The sequence below is a fragment of the Mandrillus leucophaeus genome, unplaced genomic scaffold (genome assembly GCF_000951045.1).
Source record: "Mandrillus leucophaeus isolate KB7577 unplaced genomic scaffold, Mleu.le_1.0 Scaffold21, whole genome shotgun sequence".
NCBI lineage: Eukaryota > Metazoa > Chordata > Mammalia > Primates > Cercopithecidae > Mandrillus > Mandrillus leucophaeus.
The window spans coordinates 4,730,698-4,753,982 of record NW_012102143.1 but is presented as its reverse complement, the minus strand read 5'-3'; the positions used below and the strand labels follow the sequence as shown (position 1 = coordinate 4,753,982).

The following is a 23,285-nucleotide window of genomic DNA, read 5'->3' as shown; positions in this document are numbered from 1 at the left end:
GTGTCCTTCCTTTGCATTGGATGATGTCTCCTGACAACAAATCCAAGACTCGGGAGGGAAGAGTGAAGGGGAAAGGACAGCTGTGATCTGTCCAAGCAGTTTCTGACCTGAGAGAGTCCATGAAATATTTTCCTTAAATGGCATATGGTGGGTGGGTGAGTGGGTGGGTGGGGGCCACAGGGACATCAATCCCACAACCAGGAATAGAAAGTCGCATGGTTTTACAGACTGAATGTTTGTCTCCCCCAAAATTCACATCATGTAGCTGTAACTCCTCACCCCACCAACGTGCTGGTATTTGGAGACTGGGCCTTTGGGAGGTGATGAGGGTTAGACGAGGCCATGAGGGCTGGGCCCTCATGATGGGATGGGTGTTCTTATAAGAAAAAGAAGAGCTTCTCTCTCTGTGTGTGTGCACACCACAGAAGGGCCACATGAGGACACAGCAAACAAAGGGCCACCTGCAAGCCAGGAAGAGAGTTCTCCCTAGGAACAGAGTCAGTTGGCACCGTGATCTTGGACTTCGCAGCCTACAGAACCATGAGAAATGAGTGTCTGCTGGTTAAGCCCCCAGTCTGTGGCGTTTCGATATGGCAGGCTAAGACAAACGGTAGGTGCAATTTTATTTCATCCTCCCCATTTGCCAAGTTGCTTCCACATAGACTAAGTTTTACATTAGTCAATATCCCTTTTGTTTTACATCTTTAGACAGAGGAACGAAGTCGCCACTGCCTGTGAGATAAAACACTGCCTAGTTTCATTATTGCCAGGGCTGGGAGGAAAGACAAAGCGAGCTCAGCTACAACATCTGAAAATATAACCCCCTGGGCATCTCTACTTCCCGAAGCCCAGGCCGCACGTGTCTAACAGAGCATGGGAACATCTGAGGGCTGCTGAGCCTGAGAAAAATGCCCTCGTGCATGAGATGAGAACCTCTCATACCTTGCTGCTGAACATTTCAATCTGCATCCCTGTACTTTGTGTGTAAAATACATGCAGCTGAGAAAGTACAAAAGAGTAGATGAGGATTTAGAATAGTAAGGAAGACACAAGTTGAACAGCACTGGCCGCCAGAACCAGCCCCTCTTCCGGCTTCAGGACCTTGGTTGGAGTGGACCATAATTTCACCGTGGCTTAGATGACATACAAAGAGCCTGAGAGCTCAAACATTTTGAGACCATCAAGAAAATGACTTCAAGACAGATCCTAGATTCTGATGAAAGTCGACCAACGCAGGGTCTCCCAAGCTAGCCCGAATTCTACTCCCAGAGTGCACAGAGGAAAACATGGTGTCCTGAGTTCTCTGCTGGTGGACACCGGAGCCTGTGAGCAGCTCATGCTAACCGAGCCTCACTTGCAGGAGAGAATCTCGAAGTCTACCTGAAAAAAGGAGGTGAGGTCCGTCACATTTCTGTATCTTAGAAAGGGATCTTGTGGGTAGTCAGCATTTTTCAAAGGCGAGTTTATGCTTCTGCGTAGCAGGAGGCTAAGGAGCTCAAACGCTTGTCTGTGGTGTCAGGAGTTGCCTAGGTACCCCCAGGAGCTCCAAGCCACCTCCTTACAAGATTTAGTTTGTTTTGACTTTTCAGATTGTTTCCTTTTTTCCTCCTTGGAAGAGCAGATATTTCATTCTCTATAGAATGTGTGTGAGTGTCTATTGCCCTTTGGGGAACCTCCCTGAGGTCCTCCAGGCAGCTGGGGGTGCCCTGTGCTCCTGCATATCCAAGTTTCCCAGCGTGTTTCTACTTTCTCCACTGGTCTATGTGCGTCCTGATGGCTGGGCTGCTTCAGTTAACGTCCCATCCAGCATCAGACAAAACTCTTGAGTGCAGTAGGTGCTCAATGAATGTTCTTGGACCTGAATCTAACCCCTTTAAGTTTGCGTGTGCTTAAAAAAATTAAAAACAAACAAACAAAACCACACTACCAAAAATCCTTCTGTGCATCGGTTCATCATGATGGGAATCCTCTGTTCTGGCTGCCCCTGCTGTGATCGACTCATCTTTGTTTATTTCCGACCTGCCGGCTTCCACAAAGGATCTGAGCGCGCTTACAGCTTGTGTGTGTTTGTGGTGGCCGGACCGTACCCTGCAGGATGGCTTTTGAGTCAACTGTGCCCAATCTACAATGTCAATGTCTAGAGTAAACACAGATGATCTACTCAATTTCAGCAACTTCATTCTCTTGGAAGCTGGAGTTACAACCTGAGAGCAAACTGTCTTTGGAAAAGTCATCTAGTTTGTGGGGAGGAGGCAAGTCCATCAGGATACATGACAGCTCAAGGGTGAGGAAATCCAGCCAGTCTCCCGATACCCTTAGCAGAGTCAAATGACTGCATTGCCAGTGTATCTCCCAGGAAAGTGTTCTGATTCTTGGTTTTCCACATTCGCTATAATGAACTGTTCAACTTAACTGTTTAGATGCACTAACCAGTGGTTCACCAATAAGGAAGTTTAATTAAGAAGTCCTTATTGTATCAAAAAGTGCTGTTGATTATGCAGTTTTTAACGGAGCTGATTGTGGAGACTTCTTGTTCCCTTTCCAGGGTAGCTGCCAATGGTAAACAAGGAGCAGACACGGGAGGTGCCAGTGGAACGTTGACGGAGATAAAAAGGAGAAAACCCGAGGGAGGAATGACATTAACACTCGTGCAACTGGATCTCCCCTCCAGCTTCCTCCAAATAACACAGAATTCAACGTGAAAGCCCCTGTAGACCGGATATAAACCTGGAAGGTAACAGTTTCCGGGCCCTGACACCTTGCCAGTCATGTGCTCACCATCACGTGCATACTAATTGCACCCCAGGAGTGAGAACAGATGAGAACCTTGTGCTAATAAGACTCTTACAACCTTGTTATATTCTAAATAACAAAACAAACACACTGTCCTCCCAATCACGGCATGCGAAATCCCCAAACTACCCAGCAATGGCTCAAGCTGCATGATAGTCCATCTAACTGGATGGTTACAGATTAACTGAGAGCTTCCACGCACCCACGTATTGCTTTTCTGTAATAATGAGTATGCAAGAAAAACAAACAAACAAAAAAAACACCGTACGTTACGCATGCACGATTCTTTAATTTCTCTCCAAAGTGCCTTCCAAAACATCAACTAATTAATATAAAAAAAAAAGTCCTAAGGTAAAAGGTAACTGATCAAGAAGAGCAACATCTGTTTCTTAGCATCTAAGTAAAAACAAAACTCCATTTTGTGACTAATTAAATCACCACCACTGGCGTTTAAAGTTGTAAATAGGCAACATTTAATGAAAAAGTAATGCTTTCTGCAGTTTTGCTAAATAAGATAACCATTATGTGCTCAATCTGCACAATAAAAATTAAGCTCTACAACAGGTTAGCCTTCCCTAACTTTTACAACTCAGTGCGTTTTTGTGCTTCTTCTGAATTCCCATGCCTTTCTCGAATATTCTGCCTGACATCCTCGTTATAGTTTCTTGCATGTCTTATCTCCATAATCAGGCTCTAAACTCCTTGGAGAGAGAGAGGAACTGAGTTTCATTTCTCAACGTCTCCCATGGAGCCAAACACACAACGCTCTCCCTGTGGTGGTTGCTTCATATTTGATGAAAGAATAAAATGGTCCACAATTTCAGGTTCTCCTTTGAAAGAGTGAAGGGAAACTAAGTCCTGGGTGACCTCTGCAACTCTGGAGTTAATGAAATTTGTCAACATTTCATTGCTCAGTGAGTGCAGCTGTGATGAGCAATTCATTTTCTACCATAACAGTGAGAGGCCCGTTTGTGACTTACCCTCTACAGGAGAATCTTTCAATATCCATCCAGGATCAACCACACAATGGTGCGATAAAGACCAGAATGAACAACCAAAGGAACAAGATGAGAAGGATAAAATAAATTCCCTTCTGAGACCTTCAGAACAAAGCGCTGTGAACCCAAGAGGGGGAAAACACCAGGATTTCTGCATACCCTCTCGTATAATAAGATTGGGTAAATCCAGCCCGGTCCTGCATTTTTAAAGAAAGATCTTTGCTACACAACTTCTAGATGTTATGAGACATATAAAAGTCAGTGTCTTTACATGGAATCTGAGAAATATCAAGGAAGCTATTCAGTGTGCCCCACTCCCAGATTCAAAAGCAGCTCCACATACCTCAAAGACTTGCTTTTTGCCTGGTGGAAAGAGTTTGAGGCAGAGAATCAAGAGACAGTTCTGTCACCTACCAGCAATCTGACCCTGGACAAGAAAGCCACTTAACCTCTCTCTACTTCAGCCTTTTCACTGGGGAAACAGGGAAATTAGCACTTGATGCAAACTTGCATGAATGTTATAAAACTAACGAGAACCACCAGGTTCGGGGCCACAGAATGGGACTGCAGAGACCGTTCATTTTAGCAATGACAACCTCACTACTGGACCCGAGATAAGAAGATGCCCAGAAAGTATTGTAATTCAAAGACAATGCCAAGAGGTGACAAGCCATTAAAGATCTGGAAAATCCCAGATCTTTTCCAGGTGCTTTTCCCTGGAAACATACCCTTAAACTCGGACCTGGTCGGGAATCCAGGGCCATGGTGCAATCACCTTCCAGAGCCTGGGTTCCTCTACTGTGGTCCAATCCATGCAGACCCCATGCAGAGTCAGGGTCACTCCCTCTCAGGTGGCCCTGGTTCATAGAGCTTTTCCTAGGGTTCTTAATATCAGAACCAAAATACATCTCCTTGAGGCTTCCACCCATCAGGTCCCATGGTTACCACCTGGGCCATCCAGGACAAGTCGGGATGCCCTTCACTCGGCAGACCTTCCACCAGCTGGTCACAGTCTCCGTGCCTCATGACCCTCATCCTCATCACCACCCTTTTCTCCAGTCACTGCATGCTCCCTCGATGCATGGGCTTCAGGCCCCGTCATCATCCTGCCCAGTCACATCTCAAGTTCCTTCCACTGGTCTACAGTGACCAGGCAGCACAGCAGCCCGCCTGTGATGTAAGAGCCTAGTGGCGGGCTCCATCATCCACACATCTCCTGGTAATCCTCAGGACCCAAAACATACACAACAAGGTAAGGGATTCTCCAGTCACAGTCCCTGCTCCTGCAACTTTCCAGATTCATCCGATTCATGTTAAATTGTAAACCTAAGAAAATAAATGCTCTCCTTAGGCTTGGGTGTGACACCCTCTGCCATCTGGTGCAGAACAAAGTGGCCGTTCTTCAGCAAAAAGAGCACAGCAAGGACCTGTGCAGGGAGAAACTCAATGGCAGGAATGGCCCTATGTCCACCGGTCACCCTGACAGCCCCGTGCAGACACAGCGTTTCTGGGTTTGCAGCAGCAGATACTGATGATTCCTACCATTAGCCTTTACTTTCTGGATAAGCGCGCCACAGAGGTAAGAAACAGCCAGAGAGAGAACCTCTGCGCTCGGCTGGGAGTCTAGGAAGACCTTCTGGCAGGGTCCTTGTCGCGCACAGCTGGGGAAGGGTGCTGAGGTCTGTTCAGGAAGCCGCGAGGGCTCCCTGGGCCAGGCTAAAGCCAGACCCTGGGGGATGATGGATGGGAGCACACACCCGTGCCCTCTAGAGGCTTCGTTTCCTGTGCTTGCGGACCACCAGCAGAGTGGCATGGCACAGGCGGCAGGAGGTGCTGTGAAAGGCGAACACCCTACGGCTTCCGCTGGTTTTGTCTTGGTCCTGGGAGCCAACTGTGTGAACTGGCATCCGGGGCTCTCAGGCCTTTGGGCTTCTGGTTGGATTTGGTCAAGGAGGGGCCACTGGAGACCAGTGGGAGGGAGAAGAGTGAGGTCACCCTCACCCTCCCGGTCACCACAGCTGGATGTGTCTCTCTCGAAGGCCACAGATCCTAGCTGGAAGCTTTCCCAGATACTTGCCCTCTCTTCGTCCCATTACATCCCAGTTCTGACCAAACCCACCGCTCTCCCCGCACCTCTGCAGACAGTCCCAGGAAGACTCTCCTCGGCGAGCCAGCTTGCGAGCCCCATCCCATTCCAGATTCATCAGCTGACTTCAACGGATTCTACTGACCAATGGATTCAAAGGACCCTGAAGAATTTGCTGACTTCAATGGAATTTTAATTTTCTTATACTCTAAAGAGATTTGAACCTAGTTATTTGTTCCAGTAGGTTATGTTAAAAACCACAAAATTCAACTACTTTACACACATCTTCCATACAACTTTTTATATCTGTAATTCCAACTTTTCAGCACTTGGTCAGGCGACAGAGAACACACTAGTAGTAACTAGTCACAGAGCCTTGCAGGAAAGAGAAGCAGAAATGGTTTCTTATAACTGAACAGCATTCTTAGAACATAAAATACAGGCCAGGTGTGGTGACTCGTGCCTGTAATCCCAGCATTTTGGGAGGCTGAGGTGGGAGGATTGCCTGAGCCCAGGAGTTCAAGACCAGGCTGGGCAAAAGAGTGAAACTCCGTTTCTACAAAAATACAAAAAATTAGTCAGGTGTCATGGTGCCTGCCTGTGGTCCCAGCTACTTGGGAGGCCGAGGTGGGAGGATCACTTGAACCTGGGAGGTCGAGGCTGCAGTGAGCCATGATCGCACCACTGCACCCCAGCCTGGGTGACAGAGTGAGACTCTGTCTCAAAAAATACAATCAATCAATCAATCAATAAAATAAAACAAAACATATATAACTAGCTTTATTTTCAAGAACAGAATGTTTAATTTGGGTGTTTTACACAATGTACTTTGAAGGAATTAACAGTATATAAAACGATCAAAAACATCGTATATCATTGAATCTACAATGATAAGATATGTTCTGACTTTAGAGATGCTACAATTTGGGGGGAAAACATGGCTTTGAAAAAATGAAATATAGACTGTTTCATAAAAGCCACTCATTTGTAGTCTGATAGGTAACTTTTCCCAGGGAAAAATGATACATTTTCTTTTTATAAATAACTTATGACTTATTTTCTACTGGAAAGATGTCATAGCCGCTGACATAGACCAGACTCTCCTAATTAGAGAGTGGGTGGTTCCCTCGAAACCTCTGCCTTGGACTTCCAAACACACGCCACCCACTTACACATCCATGTTTGAGACACTTGCCATTTCCTCATCTCGGAGTTTCCATGGTGCCTGAAATCTTTCTGCTGGTGTTACCACTTCGGCAGTAAGACCCTTTAAGGAAAGGGGTCCCCAGTTGCTGCTTGGACACAGCCCGTCTCAGCCTTGGTATCCACTATTGCCTGGCACCCACATACCATCCCACTCACTCAGCAAGTGGACTCGAAACATCAGGCATCCAACATGGTCACGGTCACTTGTCAAACTTCCTTCAAACGCACCCGTGCTGAAGGGAACACTGGGTAGTACCAGCTGCTCAACTAAATGTGCAGAAATGCTACTGATTTATGGTAGCGCCCCCCCCGCCCCCATTCACTTGTTTACACAGCAGTCAACACGTGGGTGGGATAACAAAAGTGTATCTAAGTGGCAACGGTCAGTTCCTACCAGGCAGTGCATTAAAAAAAACCACAGACCTCGACTGGAAACACACAACAAATGTAAGAAGATGTGTACCTGTGAAAATGAGCACACGGCCTGACCCTAAAGGGAATCTAACCCCTGCCCCTGTGTGTGCAGCCTGGGGGCGTGGAGGGCACAGGCTGCCCACCCTGGGGGAGGCTAACCTTCCCAGTCAGGGACGGGTGGCCGCACGTGCTTGCCAGGGTGATTTTTGCCAAACGGTTGTCTGAAGGAGTCTTACCAACACAAAGCGCTTGTGGCTGAATCCGTTTTCAGTGGGAAGGTCAGTGGCACCTGTGGCTGCTCTGACCCGTAACCATTATTTTCCACCATCGCTGACTTAATGGAATTATCCTCACTCACCACTACATGAGAAAAATCTTTTTTTTTTAAAAAAAGACAGAGTCTCACTCTGTTGCCCAGGCTGGAGTGCAGTGGTGTGGTCTCAGTTCACTGCAACCTCCGCCTCCTGGGTTCAATCAACTCTCCCGCTGCAGCCTCCCAAGTAGCTGGGATTACAGGTGTGCGCCACCACACCCAGCTCATTTTTGTATTTTTAGTAGAGACGGAGTTTCATCATGTTGGCGAGGCTGGTCTCAAACTCCTGATGTCACGTGATCTTCCTGCCTCGGCCTCCCAAAATGCTGGGATTACAGGTGTAAGCCACCGTGCCCGGCCGAAAAATCAGTTTTTAATGCCTCAATATGTTAGCAGAAAGCTTACAGGAGGCAAAACGGGACGAAATGTCATGAAGGAGAAAGGCTTCCAACCGTTCTGCAGAGGCTGGCGGGCTACTCAGAGTTCTGAACTTTAGCTTCCTGATGATGAAGGAAATGATGCTCCCTGCCTCGGGCGTTATGGAAACACACAACACACCCCACGCTCTGCCCCTTCCCTGCTAACACACGCACCTTGGGTTCACGCACTCCGCTCTGGACATGCGGAGGGGACGGGCCACTCCCTCTAATGTGGCCACTGTCTGATAGCTCGCAGGTTTGAACCCTCAATCGAGCAGAGTATCTGGAAAAAGCATGGCAGCCATAGAGAAAGGACGGAAGCCATAAAGGTTGCCCCTGGGCACGAGACCCTTGCTGAAGACACGCTTTTACCACTGCCGGTCTCACAGGTATAACCACACTCTCTTACCACTGCCGGTCTCACAGGCAACAATTCATGTTCTGACAACAAGGTTCTCAAATGTTAATTTTTCCTTTTAAGTATTCCTTTGTTACAACTGCACTAATTTTACCTCTCATAATGTGGGGTGTTTGTGCGTATGTGTGTGTATGTATGCATGCACTCACGTGTCTCTACTTGCATCTATGGAATTAAAAAAAGGGAATTCATTTGGAGGAGCCACTTCAGGAAGCTCAGGTCCAGCCATCAGTGGCAATAAAAATGAAGGAAGGACTCAGGTGAAAGGAGACCTCACGATGAGCGGTGACAACTGGAATATTAATAGAGCCCACATACCAGAAAGAGCTGATGGACATTAACAGAAGAGGTGTTTATCATAACACGTTGCTAAAAGCTGAAATCAAGGCAGGTGTCTGCTTAGTTAAGAGTCACCAATATCAGAGACGATTCCTAAACTAGAAGTAGGCACCGTCCCCAGCAGAGTCACGCAGCATGGCCCGCCTTGGCTGGAGAGGACACTCGCCCAGGCTGCCAGGGTGGGCGAGACCTCAGAACTGGATCAGGCTTGTAGCTGGGAGACCAGCACTCCTACCAGCTACCAGCGACAGCGGCCAAGAGTGAGAGCAGATTTGGTTGAGAAACATGAGAATCAGACAGTGATGAAAAGGTCCCAAGGGCCCTCTAGTGCCACCTTGCAAACAGAAAGCACATTCGGTGACCAGCATTACTGTGCATTTGTGGTGCTAAGGGTGTCTAATTTCACACATTTGAAGAATAACAAAAGAACTTTCCGAAGTGGAGACTCTCTCCCTGGGCACCCCGGAGCCCTTACCTTCAGCAGTGCCGGACAGGCCATCGGCTTTGAAGTTGCTAGTGCTTTTCTTCCTTCGGTGCTTCTTTCTGTTGGCGTGAGGGGAGGGGGGCGGGTCGAGCTTGGGGCTGGTGGTGCTGGAGATACTGGGACTGGAGCATACGGAGTCACCCAGCCCCGTGTCTGCCGTTGGACCGGAAAAGGCAAAAAAATGCAGAGAGTGAGCACTTACAAAGTAGAGTACGCAGAAACAGCACAGCCACGCTCCTCCCACATCACACGGGGTTCTGCAAGTAACATCCCATCACTGCATTGCTGGGTTGGAGGCCCAGAGCCTCTGGTATGAGATGGGCTCAGTCCCCCTTGCTCTACTGTGCCACCCGTTATCTAAAAACAAGCATTTATTTTTCTATCACCAGCATGCTATGGATAAGTTCTCCTTCTCTCCTTTGCATGACTGGAGCTCTGCAAAAGGAAAGTGGTGAGTTTATGCTTTTTAGTTGTCTTTCTCTTCTTAAAATTACTTTGATATATTAGAAATGAAAATGATGCATTTAAGAATACATTTGGAAATATCACCTGAAATGGGTTTGACTCCTGTGGGTGCGCAGGATAAGGGATTCCTGATCCTTTCTTCCGGCCTCAATATTACAGCTGACTGTAACTTCATCTTGTTTTATTATCAGTGAAAAATTCTATGCTATGTTTTTCTCTCTCTCACCAATGTCCAGTGACAGTGTTTGGAAGTCGATATAGCAGGCCTGCCAATTTTTGATTCACTGAAGCCACTTAGAAAAATTTCAAAACCAGTGCACACATGATTATTCACTGTAAGTGAAACTCTCAATGTATTCTGTCCATTTGTATCTTTATCAAAGAGAAGGCCAAAGTGGTATTAAATAACTAGAACGCACATATAATTCAACCAGGGTGGAAAAGTACACTGAACATGTGCAGGAAAAACAGGTGGTGCGTGCCTCTAGAGTCTTGAAAAGTTTTTATTTTACGATTTGGCATCTTTAAGTCCAAAGTCAGAGTTCTGTGCAGCACACTGCACCCATTCAGCTGATTTTTTGAGCACTGACTGTGAGCCAGCAGCTTTTCGAGATGCTGGGAGCCACCATTGATTGAGGAGAAACAGATAAAACATTCCTGCCCCCAATGGGAACCCTCTAAAGTGGAGTGGCAGTGACAAGGCAGCCGGGCTAGAACCTAGAGTCCACCAGAAGCTGGTAAGAGTTACGGGAAAGGCAGAATAGGAACACGGGGCATCGAGGCTAGGAGGTCTGGGAGAGGTGGCAGCGATGGGGGTGTCATTTAAAATAGGGTAGCTGGGGCAGGTCTCGCTGAGCAGGGGACACTGAGTTAAGACTTGAAAACGGCAGAGGAGTGAGAAGGTAATGAGGGCAGAGAAACAGCCAGAGCCTGGCTCTGAGGAGGGAGCCTGGTGTGTTCCAGAAATGGAGAGGCGCCGGAGTGGCGGCAGCTGGTGTGGGTGGGGGACGCCTGTGGAAGGTGGCCCTGCAGAGGAGGGGGCTCGTGGGCCACCGTGAGGACCCTCGCCTGTGCTTTGGGGGAAATGGGGAGCCACTGCAGGGTTTTGAGCAGAACAGTGACATGATTTCAAATATAAAGATAATGGAAATCAAAATGAATTGAAAATATGTATATTTTGCGAAGTTCTAGGAATTTTTATCGTATGTTGAGAAATGTAAAAACATTCAATTTAAGGTATCTGAGAAATACATATGGTCCCAAGAACACCCCGATGCACGTTCCTGGCTGCCCTAAGGCAGAGACCCTTCGCCCCTCTCTCCACGGTGGGAAGCGTCACCCGTTACTGCACGCACCCTTTACACGTGGAAGAAGAGGGCTGTGGGGAGCTCCTCCTGCGAAGGGGGTGAAGGGCCACCGCAGGGCTCCTGCAGGACAGCCCAGGCGGCACTGGACACCGCGAGACCCCTGCGACTGTGTCAACCGTGTGCACTCCTTGTGGGTGGACACTCACTCACAAAAGGTGGAAGGTCCCTTCACCACTTTAAGGAGTTGCGAGAAATGTGGCAATTCGGTGTCTCAGCGACTTTCCCTCTACCAGGGCGGAGGTGCTTCCTATGGACGCACATCCTTAGATGCAGAGGCACACGGACAGGTCAGTGTCCCCTGGTGGCAGGTGGGAGGTAACGTCAATGGCAGAAATCTGGCTGTCAGCTTCCTGGGGCATCACTGCTGTGACTCCACCATCACGGCTCCTCTACTGGTCCTCTTGCCGTCTCCTCCATTCCCAGAGAAACGAGCTCCCCTCTCCTCCATCCCTAGAGGAACGGGCTCCCCTCTCTCCATCCCTAGGGGAACAGGCTCCCCTCTCTCCATCCCTAGAGAAATGGGCTCCCCTCTCTCGCTAAATGAACCTTCCTAGCTTGTCCTGGTTCCCTCTTTCATCCTCACGTGTCTTGGCCGGGTCACTTTCACTCATTCCTCCCTCTCCATCGCTTCATTCCTGTCCTCAGAGGTCCCAAGATCTTTCATACCTGCTTCCCTACACCTTTCCCTAACCCCATTATTCCTTAAAGAGTTATTTCCTTAACCCTTGAAGCCACAGTCTCAACAGCAAATACTCATCCCAGGTCACTACCCATCAGGGGCTATTGCAAGCTCCACCTTCAGCAACGCGTTCAGGGCTCTAAGCAATCCGCTGAGGCACGTGGTGTCCCTACCACCTCCACTTTACAGATTAGAAAACCAAGGCACAGGGGGAAGTTAAGTAACTTGCTGAAGTCACAGAGCTCGGTCAGGTCTGCTGAAAACCGCCGCAGACCTCTCCAGACAAGGTTCCTATCCAGATAGAGGGTTTAAATCCATTGCGTTTCTTCCTGACTCCTTGAAGTCTGGCTTCCCTCACCACTGCTTCTTCAAAATGGCACACTGTTTCACTGTGCCTTCCTTCGCCCCCTTAAGCCTTCCTTTCCCTTATCATGCTAACTGTGCCGACCCAAGATGCCATGTTTTCCTGCCTCTCCTCCCTACGTCCACGGGGGCATTCTCCATGTACATGACACCAACACTGGTTCCAGGCTCGGCTCTACCCGACCCTCTCCTCCCAGCAGTCGGCTCCCAAGAAACAGCACTCACTCTGACCTTTGCATTCCGGGCAGCTTTCTCTGCTATCACTTTGGGCTTCACCCTTGAAACTTGACACTTGTCTGCCACTTCTGCCCAACTCCTGCTTTCCACGGTGGACATCTGGTAAACCTCCTCGGTCAGCTGGACCCAAGGTGCAGCCAGCAGTCCTGAGACCCCCTGAGCCTGCACTATGGCTGTTTGGTTGTGGTGGGACTGCAGAGGTGGGAGCGGGCAGGTTTAAACAAGACACGTCCCTTGCCTTGAGCAGCCTGGAACCCCGAGCTCAGTCTGTTTTCACAAAGCCGCTCCCTGGCTGCCTGCTCTCCATTTAAGCACCATTCACCCCTGCTCCAGTTCTTACCTCACCCCCAAGCCTGGACCGTGCAGCCAACTCCACAAGGTCCCTCTCCTTCCAGACTTTTTAAGCTGTCCCATGTTTTTACAATACTAATATTTCTAAAGTAGTGGTTCTTACATGTATTTCTGAAATACCAGATTCCACTGAATATCAGATAAAAGTTATAGATACCCCGGAAAAAAGGGCAAGACTAATTCATTTTTGTGTATGACTTAACACTGTTCAGACGTCTCGTAACGTTCAGGGGTAGGACATCCAGAGACCCCCAAGATCATGACCTGGTTCTAAAGCAACCCTTCCCTGTGTTATTTATTCAATGCTCAAACCAGGCAGTGAATCCTTTTGCTCATTTTAAATATTTTCTGCCCAGGGTTCCCAAGTCTTCACCCCCTTACCCCATCCTCTCTATTCAGTGTTAGGAGCCCAGTCTGCCAGGCCTGGTGCCAGGCCATGGGAAACAATGGTCACTGTGACTGTCTTTGTCCTCAGAGAGCTCAACCCTAGCCCTGCAGGCAGATAAGCAGAACAGGCAAACGCAACTTTCCTGCTGCCGGGGCCCTCTGTTAAGTAATATTATATTAAAATCATATTATTATTTTACTCTGTCCCTTGGGTATCCTCTCATTTTGACAGGCCATGTTCATCCCCAACTGTGTGTCCTTCCTTCTGTCACTCTGTTTAACACCCTCTCCCAAACTAACATTTCTCATCTCTAAACTCCTATGGAGCCCACAGTTAGGACCTTTTGCATGCGGCTGCCAGTCGCTTATCTCAACCTAACTAGCATGCCTGCGCCCATGCCCAGGGCAACCACCAGTGCTCGCCTCCCCCGTGAGCTGTGCAATGCTGAGCCACAGCAGGTGCATTATACCATAAACTGTCCTCCATTATCCAGCGGTTGTTTTTATGAGTGTACACCAGTATTTCTAAGATACTCAGAACACATACATTAGCTATGTCGTCCACACGACAGGCTTCCACACGGGCATGGTGGGTCTACGACTAGGCTCTCTATTCCAGGCCACCACTCTTTATGTCTCTCTCGGTGTTCTAAGCCTATGCGTTGTTACTCTTCACAATTGCCTTAGTTATGCTTGGCCGTTCTGACCATATACTCCTGTACATCCATCCACGTCAACGAAAAAGATGGTGAACAGGGTGGAGTCAAGATAGAGCTTCCCACCTTCAGATGCACCATCCACTCCTGGAAGATTCTGAGAGTGACCACTGAGCCCAGATAAATCATACTGTCTTTGTGTTCAGCTCACATATCTTTCAACTTGCCTACGAGGAAACCAAGGAACAATCTTGTCAAATACTCTGCTGAGGGCTATATGGGTACCCAACTCACACATATTTTTGACAACTTAAAAACAACAAAGGGACATCTATTTGATGTCTACCCATTCTCTTTAATAAACTCTCCCTGTTCAAATACATGCTTCCTTTTCCATGTGCACACAAAGCACCTCTTTAACAATCAAATTCAGAATCCCACCCGGGTGTGACCTGACTCACTGGCACCTAGCTCAGAATTCATGTTTCTGGAAATCAAAATGGCACGTCTGTTACTAGGCCCCTTCCCACTTCTAGCTGTAGAAAACTTTTTGCAAAATAGTTGACAGGGACAGGGACCTCTCATTTCCAAGCTTTCTCCATATCTTGGAATATTTATAATTCAGGGAGAAATCCCGGACTCACCTGGAGGAAGCAGCTAAGTGGTAGTCTTGGGAAGGAAACAGCACTCGGAAATACCACCACCCACCTTCCCCTAAGAGACCACCACAGCCAACCCATCAGCATTTCCTCCACATCCGCATTTTCCTTTTGCGTCCTTCCACACCAGCACTTCCAGCCCCATGGGACTCTCGATTCCCACAGATCCACTGGTTCTCCAGGAGTCCCCACCCAGGACCTCTGGCAATGGATGGAGACGTTTCTGGGGATCAAACTGGGTGGGGTGGAGGTGCTAGAGGCATCAGGTGGTAGAAGCCAGAGGTGCAGAAAAATGCCCTACAATACACAGGACAACCCCCGCTACAAAGAACAGTCTCAAATACCTAAAATATCAATAGCGAGAAACCCCACAGAATTTAACCAGAACTTCTAGTCTTCAATCTCTCACAGGCTCCTTATTTGGAATTTTGATCTGTCTGCATCTCAACCTCCTGGGTATCCTTTCCAGCACTGTGGCCTCTGCACCACGCCACCCTCATGGAGCTCTTCTGCCCTGGACCTCAGCCACCCTCTCTCATGGTCTCACCCAGGCTTGCTACCAGCAAGAACCACAGTTTCTGGGGTCTACAACTGCCACCCCCACCCCTGCCTCCCCAGCTCACTAGGCCTTCACTCCCATGGCTCCTCTATGCCCTGAGTTCCACGCCATCTGACATCCAACCCGCTCACATCCCACTGTTGTCCTTATACAGCGGGGCGGCATCCCACACTACTTGAAACTCATCCTTGTAAGTTTCCCTCCTCCCACCACCTCTCCTGAGCAGGAAGCCCCAACTTTACTGACTTCCAACCCTCCACGTGCTTGGCACCGTCACGGGCCAGGGCTGGGAGAGGGTGGTGCTGTGCACACCAGCCACCTCTGCGTGATCAGTGTACCCCTCCGTGGTCTCTGGCCTGCCCTTCAATCCTACCTCACTTCTGTAGTAACCCACTTGCCACTCTCCAGGGGGCTATTTCACAGCCTCTCCTCCCGCTTCAAACACCCCACGCCCCACACCATTCCTATGATGACCTCACTTTTCACTTCACTGAAAAACACAAAACAAAACACCAAAAGCATCCATCAGAAGAGGGCACCCTCCACCCCGCCCTGCCCCAGCCTGTGCCAGCAGTCTCCATGGGCACGGGGCCCCTCCCCTGGGAACTGGATGCTCCCCCACCCTCGCTCACCCAGTGCCCGGCACTAAACATGAGCTGTCATCTCGCTTTTTTTTTTTTTTTTTTTTGAGATGGAGTCTTGCTCTGTTGCCAGGCTAGAGTGCAGTGGCGTGATCTCGGCTCACTACCACCTCTACCTCCCGGGTTCAAGCGGTTCTCCTGCACCAGGCCCAGCTAATTTTTGTATTTTCAGTGAAGATGGTGTTTCACCATGTTGGCCAGGATGGTCTCGATCTCTTTACCTCGTGATCCACCAGCTTCAGCTTCCCAAAGTGTTGGGATTACAGGCATGAGCCACTGCACCCAGCCCCGTCATCTCACATTTTTAATGCAACTCTCCCTTGGCCCCACACCTCCACCCTGGACATTTGACTCCTGTCCTTCTTTAAAGTGCAACTCCCCAGGGCCTGTCCCTCTGCACTGCTGTCCACAGCTGGCCTCACTCCAGTCCCGCTCACATCCCACCAACCACTGGGGTCAGCAGCACCCTGCAGGTGCTGCATCAGTGGACAAGGTTCAAAGCAGTCACACCAGTCTCGGCAGCGTCCACACAGCTCATCCCTGCTGCCTTAGATGGGGAACTGTGTTGAGGGGCTCTGCTAGGCAGGCGGAAGGGATACCAGGAAGTTTTAGACTCCAGAAGCCAAAGGAAGAAGCCCTAAGAGAGGCCTTCCCCAAGCTGGCCACTGGCACATCCAGCCCGTCCCAGGCCCCTGTGCTCGGTGGCTCTCTCCACATGGGGACACGACATGCTCCATGAGTGTTTCTTTGTTTAGAGAACATCTTCCCTGCGAGTGCTCGAGCTTCAGGAAGGTGGGCCTTCGCGCATCCTCTTCGCCAGCACACATCCTTCCTGAAGCATATTCAGGATGAGTAATGGGGTTCCATACGTATTTGTCTTATGAAAGGACTGACCTCTGTGTGAGAGGCACTTGCACAGGCGGATGGAACGGACGCTTTCTGGTGTATCACACAGCAGTGTATCAATTTCGCGACTTACTTTTAAAACTAGCCACAAGCACGCTTTTGTGCCAAAGCACTGTCCTCTGAGTTTCCAGCCATTTGGAATCTAGTTTTAGGCAATCGACGGAGCCCATGAGTGAAGTCTATTGACATGGAGAAAGCATCTCCCTGTTGAGTGTTCCCATGCACCAAGCATGCCCTAGGAGCTGGCTGCTCTCAGAGAATAAAGGGCAAGACCCCTGTCTCCACGGGGCTGATTTCTAAGGAGTGAAGAGAATGCCTATCAGATTTCTTGCTTGATGCCTTCCATAAAAGACGATTTTTCCTGGGCCCTGCTACTTGAACAAAGAAGGACAAGGGGAATCACATCTCCGGCAAGCGCGCCGATGGCAGGGGCCGCAGGTGCAGGGAGAAGTGAGGTATGGAAGAGTCCGCACGCACACCTGCACTGGGCCGAGCATACCCAGGCCACCTCCAGCCGCCCCAGAGAATGGGACCAACAGGGAGACGAAGGTGTCATTGCACCAGGAGAAAGCCCAGGAGAGGGCTGGGGAGAAAGAGCAGAAAAATGCGAGCCTTGTTCTGGCCACTGCAGGGGGAGGGAGGCAAGCTTTTCAGAGGACACAGAGTTGTCATGGAATAAAAACAACGGTGATCTCAAGAATGGAAACAGAAAGCAAGGCCAGCATTCAGGAGCTCCTGGTAATCGTCCTCAGGAGGCTATGACTTGAGTAACTGACGTGTGCAAAGCACCCGAGATCCTGGAAGCAGCACCAGCCCATGCTCCAATCTGCTGCTCACAGGGCCGAGGTCCTTGGTCCTCCAAGGTGGGCCCGCAAGCACCCTCCCTGCCCCCATTTGGAGGCATGGAGTTGAGGCAGTAAGTGACTTTCCAGGCCACGCTGCAGGCAGGGTGGGTGCGTCTCTGTCCACTGTGTTCTCCTGCCACGGCAATGCTCCAACACTCTATGACCCAGGCCCTGGACATTTTACTCCAACTTTCTTGCTGGAAGGAGACAACCAGTGGCACCTGACCACTCCGAGGTGGGGTGTCTATGGTGGCCCAAGAGGGAGGCACTCAAGCCCTTAGAGAAGCCACATGCTCTGGGCTGGGGCGAGTGGGAGCAGGTTCCGCAGGAGTGGACAGGCAGCCGGCGGGGAAAGCCGCACAGCCTTGACAGGAGGGAGCTCTGGTGCCAGTTCCAGATGCCTGCCCGTGGGAGGGCCCAGCTGCAGCAGCAGGGGCACCGGCTGCACGAGGGAGTGGTCACCATGGTGCTGAGAGGGCGATGGCAGTGGTGAAATGGGATGTGAACTGAGGGGGCCGTGGCAGGAGACAGAAGTCGGGCAAGAAGTGTGACCTGGGACTCAAGACCAGTGAGCACCAACCGGAGAGGACCGGCCTGGAGGCCAGGCCCTGACCTCTTCTGGGCTGAGTGTTCTCATGGTAAGAATGACCAGGTTCCCGTCCACTGGGCGCCGGGCTCCGCCACAGGAATATGAATGCCCCTGGCTTCTAGGTCTTGAGAGCTCCCTTTCAAGGAGTTGTTTAACATGCCCTGGGTTTAAAATATGAGCAATCACAACGCACTAGGCTTCCACGCTGTGCTTTTCCATTCCGACTACTCCTGTCGCCTGACAAGGTATTCCTCAAATTGAAGAGGCCCCGAAAGCCCCGCCTGAGACACTGTAAATGAGCTCCAGCCGGCCCACGGAGCGCCATCCGCTCCTCCTGGCTGCATACAAAGAATGCATTTTATTTTGTATCAATTACCGGGCACCGGGACAGACGACTACTGTCGATGGTGTTAAGTACGGGAGGGGAGACACGAAGAGAAAAAAGCCATGCCAAATTAAAAAAGCGAGCGCCTCATTACTCCACATCTACACTGGCTTTGACGGAGGGACTCGGGGTCCCCAGCCGAGCGGCGCTGAACCAGGATGGGCCGGCACCATCCCGCACATTCAATGTCAGCCATTAGTTCTTCCCAATCGGGCATCAATGTTCAACGCACACCCCAAAAAATATATAATACGAGCAATAATGATCACAATCTGCAGTCTCTCCGAGCTTCGGAACGTGAAGTATGAGTCAAAGAAGCAGTTTCACTTTTCACTCGGAGAGCTGACAAGCATGACTAGAGGGGGAATAAAATAACATTCCGTCCGCATAAATATCAAGCAGCCTGCTTGAGACTGATGGGCCAGGAATGTATTCTTAGCTATCATTCCGGCAGACAGGCCCAAGGACACTCATAACTTATTTTACAATCATTTAGTTTCAGCTCAAGTGGAAAACGTGACAACTTATCTCTGCTGACAAGATGCCATATCGAACCTTACAATTAACTCTCCTCCGATTATCTGCCCAGCCGATCATTAGCCGGGCAATTTTTGATGAACCGTTGCACGGAGCTCGCCTTGGTGAGGGTCCTCGCCAGGTGTGCGGATGGGTTTTTGATATCCGGGGTGATATTCAAGAGAGGAGGCTCCGTGCTTGTGATTCTCATGTCCCTCCCGTTCTGGAGGGCCTCTAAGCGTGTCCGCCGGGGGAGGTGCTGGGGGAGGTGCACCTGATCTCTGCAAGCCTCCCTGCCGCAAGGACTCCCGCCGCTGCTGCTGCCCTTAGCAGGGCCTTAATCCCCGCCCGGGTCAGATCTTCCCTGACCCTGGAGCCTGGATTTCAGGGAGTGCTGAGCCCTCCAGAGACACCTCCAACCACTCTTCCGCAGGGGGCTCAGTTTGATGAGGGGCACACCAAGGATTTGCTAGAAGGAGCCAACACTCACTCTGGGGGAGCTTCAATGGTTCCTGAAAGGTTGGCCGTTAATTTTCTACATGTTGATTAAAGATACAAAAAGCCTTAAAACATGTTCATAAGAAGCATGCATCTATACAGGAAAAAAAGGAAAAGAAAGACAAAAGAAAAGAGAGAGGAAAAGGCTGAGCACATGTGTATCGGCTCCCCACCCCCGCTGGCTTCCACCCATACCTTAATTTACCTATTTGGCAGTGTCAGGTACATGACTAAAAATCCTTTTTTGTTTGGTATTAAAAGAATTTAAAATTATCAAAGACAGGCCCATTTGTAGGTGTCAGGAGGGGAAATCAGTTGAGGGCTAAAGCCCCCTATGAACTCAAGATGAAGTCGTCGTAGGAACTCGTAAATTAAAACGCACTTCCTTTGATACACGGCCAACGATAGAAAGCTAATTTGGATCTTTAATAAGGGCTCTGTTCTTTCTGAAGCTTACAGAGATGTGTAGGCCGGTAAATAAAGAACAGGCCACCTTTGCCATCCAAGGAAATCACAACATCCTGGGTCTCTGTTAAAAGGTGAGTGTGAAGTGAGGTTCAAAACCTCACCCCTTCGCACAGTCCTTTTGACGGGAGCTTTCAGCGGGAGGAGGCTGACTTGAATCCCCCATCTCTGAAGATGTTTCAGAGACTGGTATTATTGTCCCTTCCCTTTGCCGCTCACACAGAGGTACACAATGTCAGAGGGGCAGCGGGGACACGGCAGGGGGCCCAGGAAGATGACAGGTGTTGGCGAAAGGAAAAGACAACACAGTGTTAGGCTGAGTTATAAAAACGGGGAGGAAAGGAATACAATAGGAGGAGCCAGAACCAAGAGAACACACGGGAGAGAAGAATCGCCTACTCGGGCCATTTTCAATTACGCCCAGAGATCTCTCTAAATTAAGCCGAGTCAGTAGGAATTTAGGAAATGTGATCTTCCATTGAGATGAGGACCTTGATTACTGAAACATGTTTATAAAGCCTTACAAAGAAAAAAAGCACATGTTCTGACCACCGATTCCAGTACAGAGTTTCTTTCTGGAGATGATGAAAATGTTCTGAGATTGACTGTGGTGATGGTTGCACGTATCTGTGATACTGAAAACTACTGCATTGCACCTGTTAAATGGGGGAAGTGTGTTACGTGATTTTTACCTGAATAAAGCTGTTTAAAAAACAAGAAAAAAATGGGAGGGGTCGTTGTGTTAAATGCTACAAAGCAATTAAACATGGAAGATTTTAAAAAGTCCACTGTACGGTCCAGTGAGATGGGGGAGGGGGTCAGAGGGGGGAAAAGGTGGGCCGGGTTCCCCCAGAAACAGAAGCTAAAGGCCATCATGAGACTTGGGCCACAAGCTGAGTCTGGACGTGGCTGTCTGGTCTCCAGCCACCTGCCAGGATCTGGCTCTACACAGCAGACCCACGTGAGGCCCTAGTCTTGAGCTGCTCATAGGGCCCCACACTGAAGGGGTGTCCCCAGCCTCCTCCTTCCCACAGGGGGGACAGCCCTGGGCTTCTCAAGCTTCTCTGTGTTCTCGCCTCCCAGGTCATACTCCTCTGCTCTTTCCTCTTGGTTCCTGTCTCTTTCTTTGCATCCTATCCGTTTCCTGGTATCTCTTCTTTCTTGTCCACTACAACAGTTTTTTTTTTTTTTTTTTCCCCATGCTGGAGGGCCAGCTGGCGCCGAACGGCATCATCCAATTTGAAGGGATGACAGAAGGAACACAGAGTGGCCAAGTGAGGCAGAAAGTCTGGGGAAGCCACGGGGAGTGTGCCAGAAAGAAGCATGCTTGGGAATGCACGTCAGGATTTTATCATGAAAGCTCAAAAATCAAATTGTTCTCTAGCTGATTTTTAGCTGAATGCAAGCAGCACAAAGTTTAAATTACTACGGTGAACTCCGATAAATGGGAAGGCACGATGCGCAGTGCTGTGAGGTGGAAATGAAATCATTTCGAGAGATTCCTGCTTCTCCCCAGCCTCTTCACTTTTTACATAATCAGCCACTACCATTTCTCAAGTTGGGTGCTCAGATCTGCTAAATTGAAAAGAGATTCTGTTTCACGTGTGAGGGTGAGCAGGCTGGGGAGAGACTGAGGGTGTCTTGCAGAAAACTCAATTAAATCAGGAAGGTAATTAGATGTAGGAGCCCTCTTTGATCACGTAACTTTCTCATCTTATAGAAATTTAGCTGTTTCTATGAAAAGTCACATGTAGTCAAATGACCCACTGCTGCACAGGAAAGCGTCCTGTCTGAGCAGGGAAGGTGGGGCTCCTTAGGCCAGTACAGCGCGGGGCTTTGTCCAGGGTCCTGAATGCACCTGGCCACTTCACTCTGCTCAAGGTACAGCAATACACCAAACTCAGGCCGCTGCCTCGAAATACATCCCTGCTCTTATCTACTGACATCATGTGGTTTGAAAAAGTGTGTTGGTGTCCTCAGCTACAGGAAAACCTGGTATGCAGACGCCCAGACTTAAAAAGGAGGCAATCTGGTTGTGAGATATCCTCCCATGGGTTGAGCGTTAAATGTCCTAAGAAGATAAGTAACAGGATTCTTTTCTTCTTTAACATCATAAAGAGCAGAATATGCTTTGGTTTGCTTGGTCAGTTCCCTGCTGCTTAGATGGATTCCAAATTTTTGACCATAAATCAGTACTTCTGTGTGTTTTTAGTAATGAGAATTATGACTTTGGGGGCAGTTTTCGAGACAGGTTCATGAACACGAGCATTCGTGGGGCTCTGGATACATGCTGCTGAACCGAAGTTCTGGGCTGCTCCCATCAACGGTGTATGGGGATGTCCAAGCTGTGTGTCGCTGGAGCCGACACGTCTGTTACACTTCAGCTCCCACCCTGCCCACCTGCTGATGGAGAGGTCCCCGTTCCTCAGGATGGCCCACACCCAGGGTACAAGGAGGAGGCAGATGGAGGTCAGGGAGAAAGCTGCATGGTGCTCCATGAACTGGAACCGCACAGACTCAAAGTCAGCTCCAACCCCAGCCTAGCCACCTGGCCATGTGACCCTGGGCATGTCATTTCTTTTAGCCTCAATTTCTTCACACAGGAAATGAACAAAATAGCACCCCTGAACCTCTACCCTCAAACAGCCTCACCCTACTTTCGCTCTCTTTTCCATCTTGGTCAACTAAGATGGCCAAGAGCCAGTTAAAGACCCTCCATGTCAAACTAAGGGGAGGCAGTGCCATGTGGCCCATCTACCATGTGCTTGGTGTGGGGCTGGACAACGTCCAGACACATGGAGGGACAGACAGACTCACGCCCCAGTCAGGCTGTCTCCTAGGAGTTGCGATAATAGCAGTAAATAAACAAAGCTCCTGCCCTGAAAAGCTTAGGTGCCAGCAAGGGGAGATAGTTAATAAGCATATATATGTGTGCGTATCGATCATGAGGAGGGATGACAAGTGCTGTGGACAAAACTGAAGGACTTGCAATGGGGTGGCAGGTGGAGGCGGGATGGGAGGCTGCTGGCGTGCCGAGCCCCCCTTGTTCCTAAAGAAAGTGCAAACATGGTTGTGAGGGGCCCCCGGCTTTTCCAGAGAATCATCATTCAGACAGTTAAAACGCAGGCCCTCAACACAGACCCGTAACATATGAGATGCACGTCACTTCTGGAAAAGATGAGGCATTGTAAGGAGAAAGTCAGAGAACGATGAGACAGGATGTTGGGAAATACAGTTTTAGACCTGC

The 23,285-nt window shown here is 49.4% G+C and overlaps 1 protein-coding gene across 2 annotated transcripts in view; it reads right to left on the bottom strand.

Moving 5' to 3' along the window:
- AGAP1 (ArfGAP with GTPase domain, ankyrin repeat and PH domain 1) overlaps positions 1-23,285 on the bottom strand; it is a 650,920-nt gene that overhangs the window by 159,329 nt on the left and 468,306 nt on the right. For both annotated transcript variants that reach the window (XM_011980281.1, XM_011980282.1), the window contains one exon: positions 9,462-9,623. In XM_011980281.1, the coding sequence (XP_011835671.1) occupies positions 9,462-9,623 (162 nt within the window). The remainder of the gene's footprint in view (positions 1-9,461; positions 9,624-23,285) is intronic.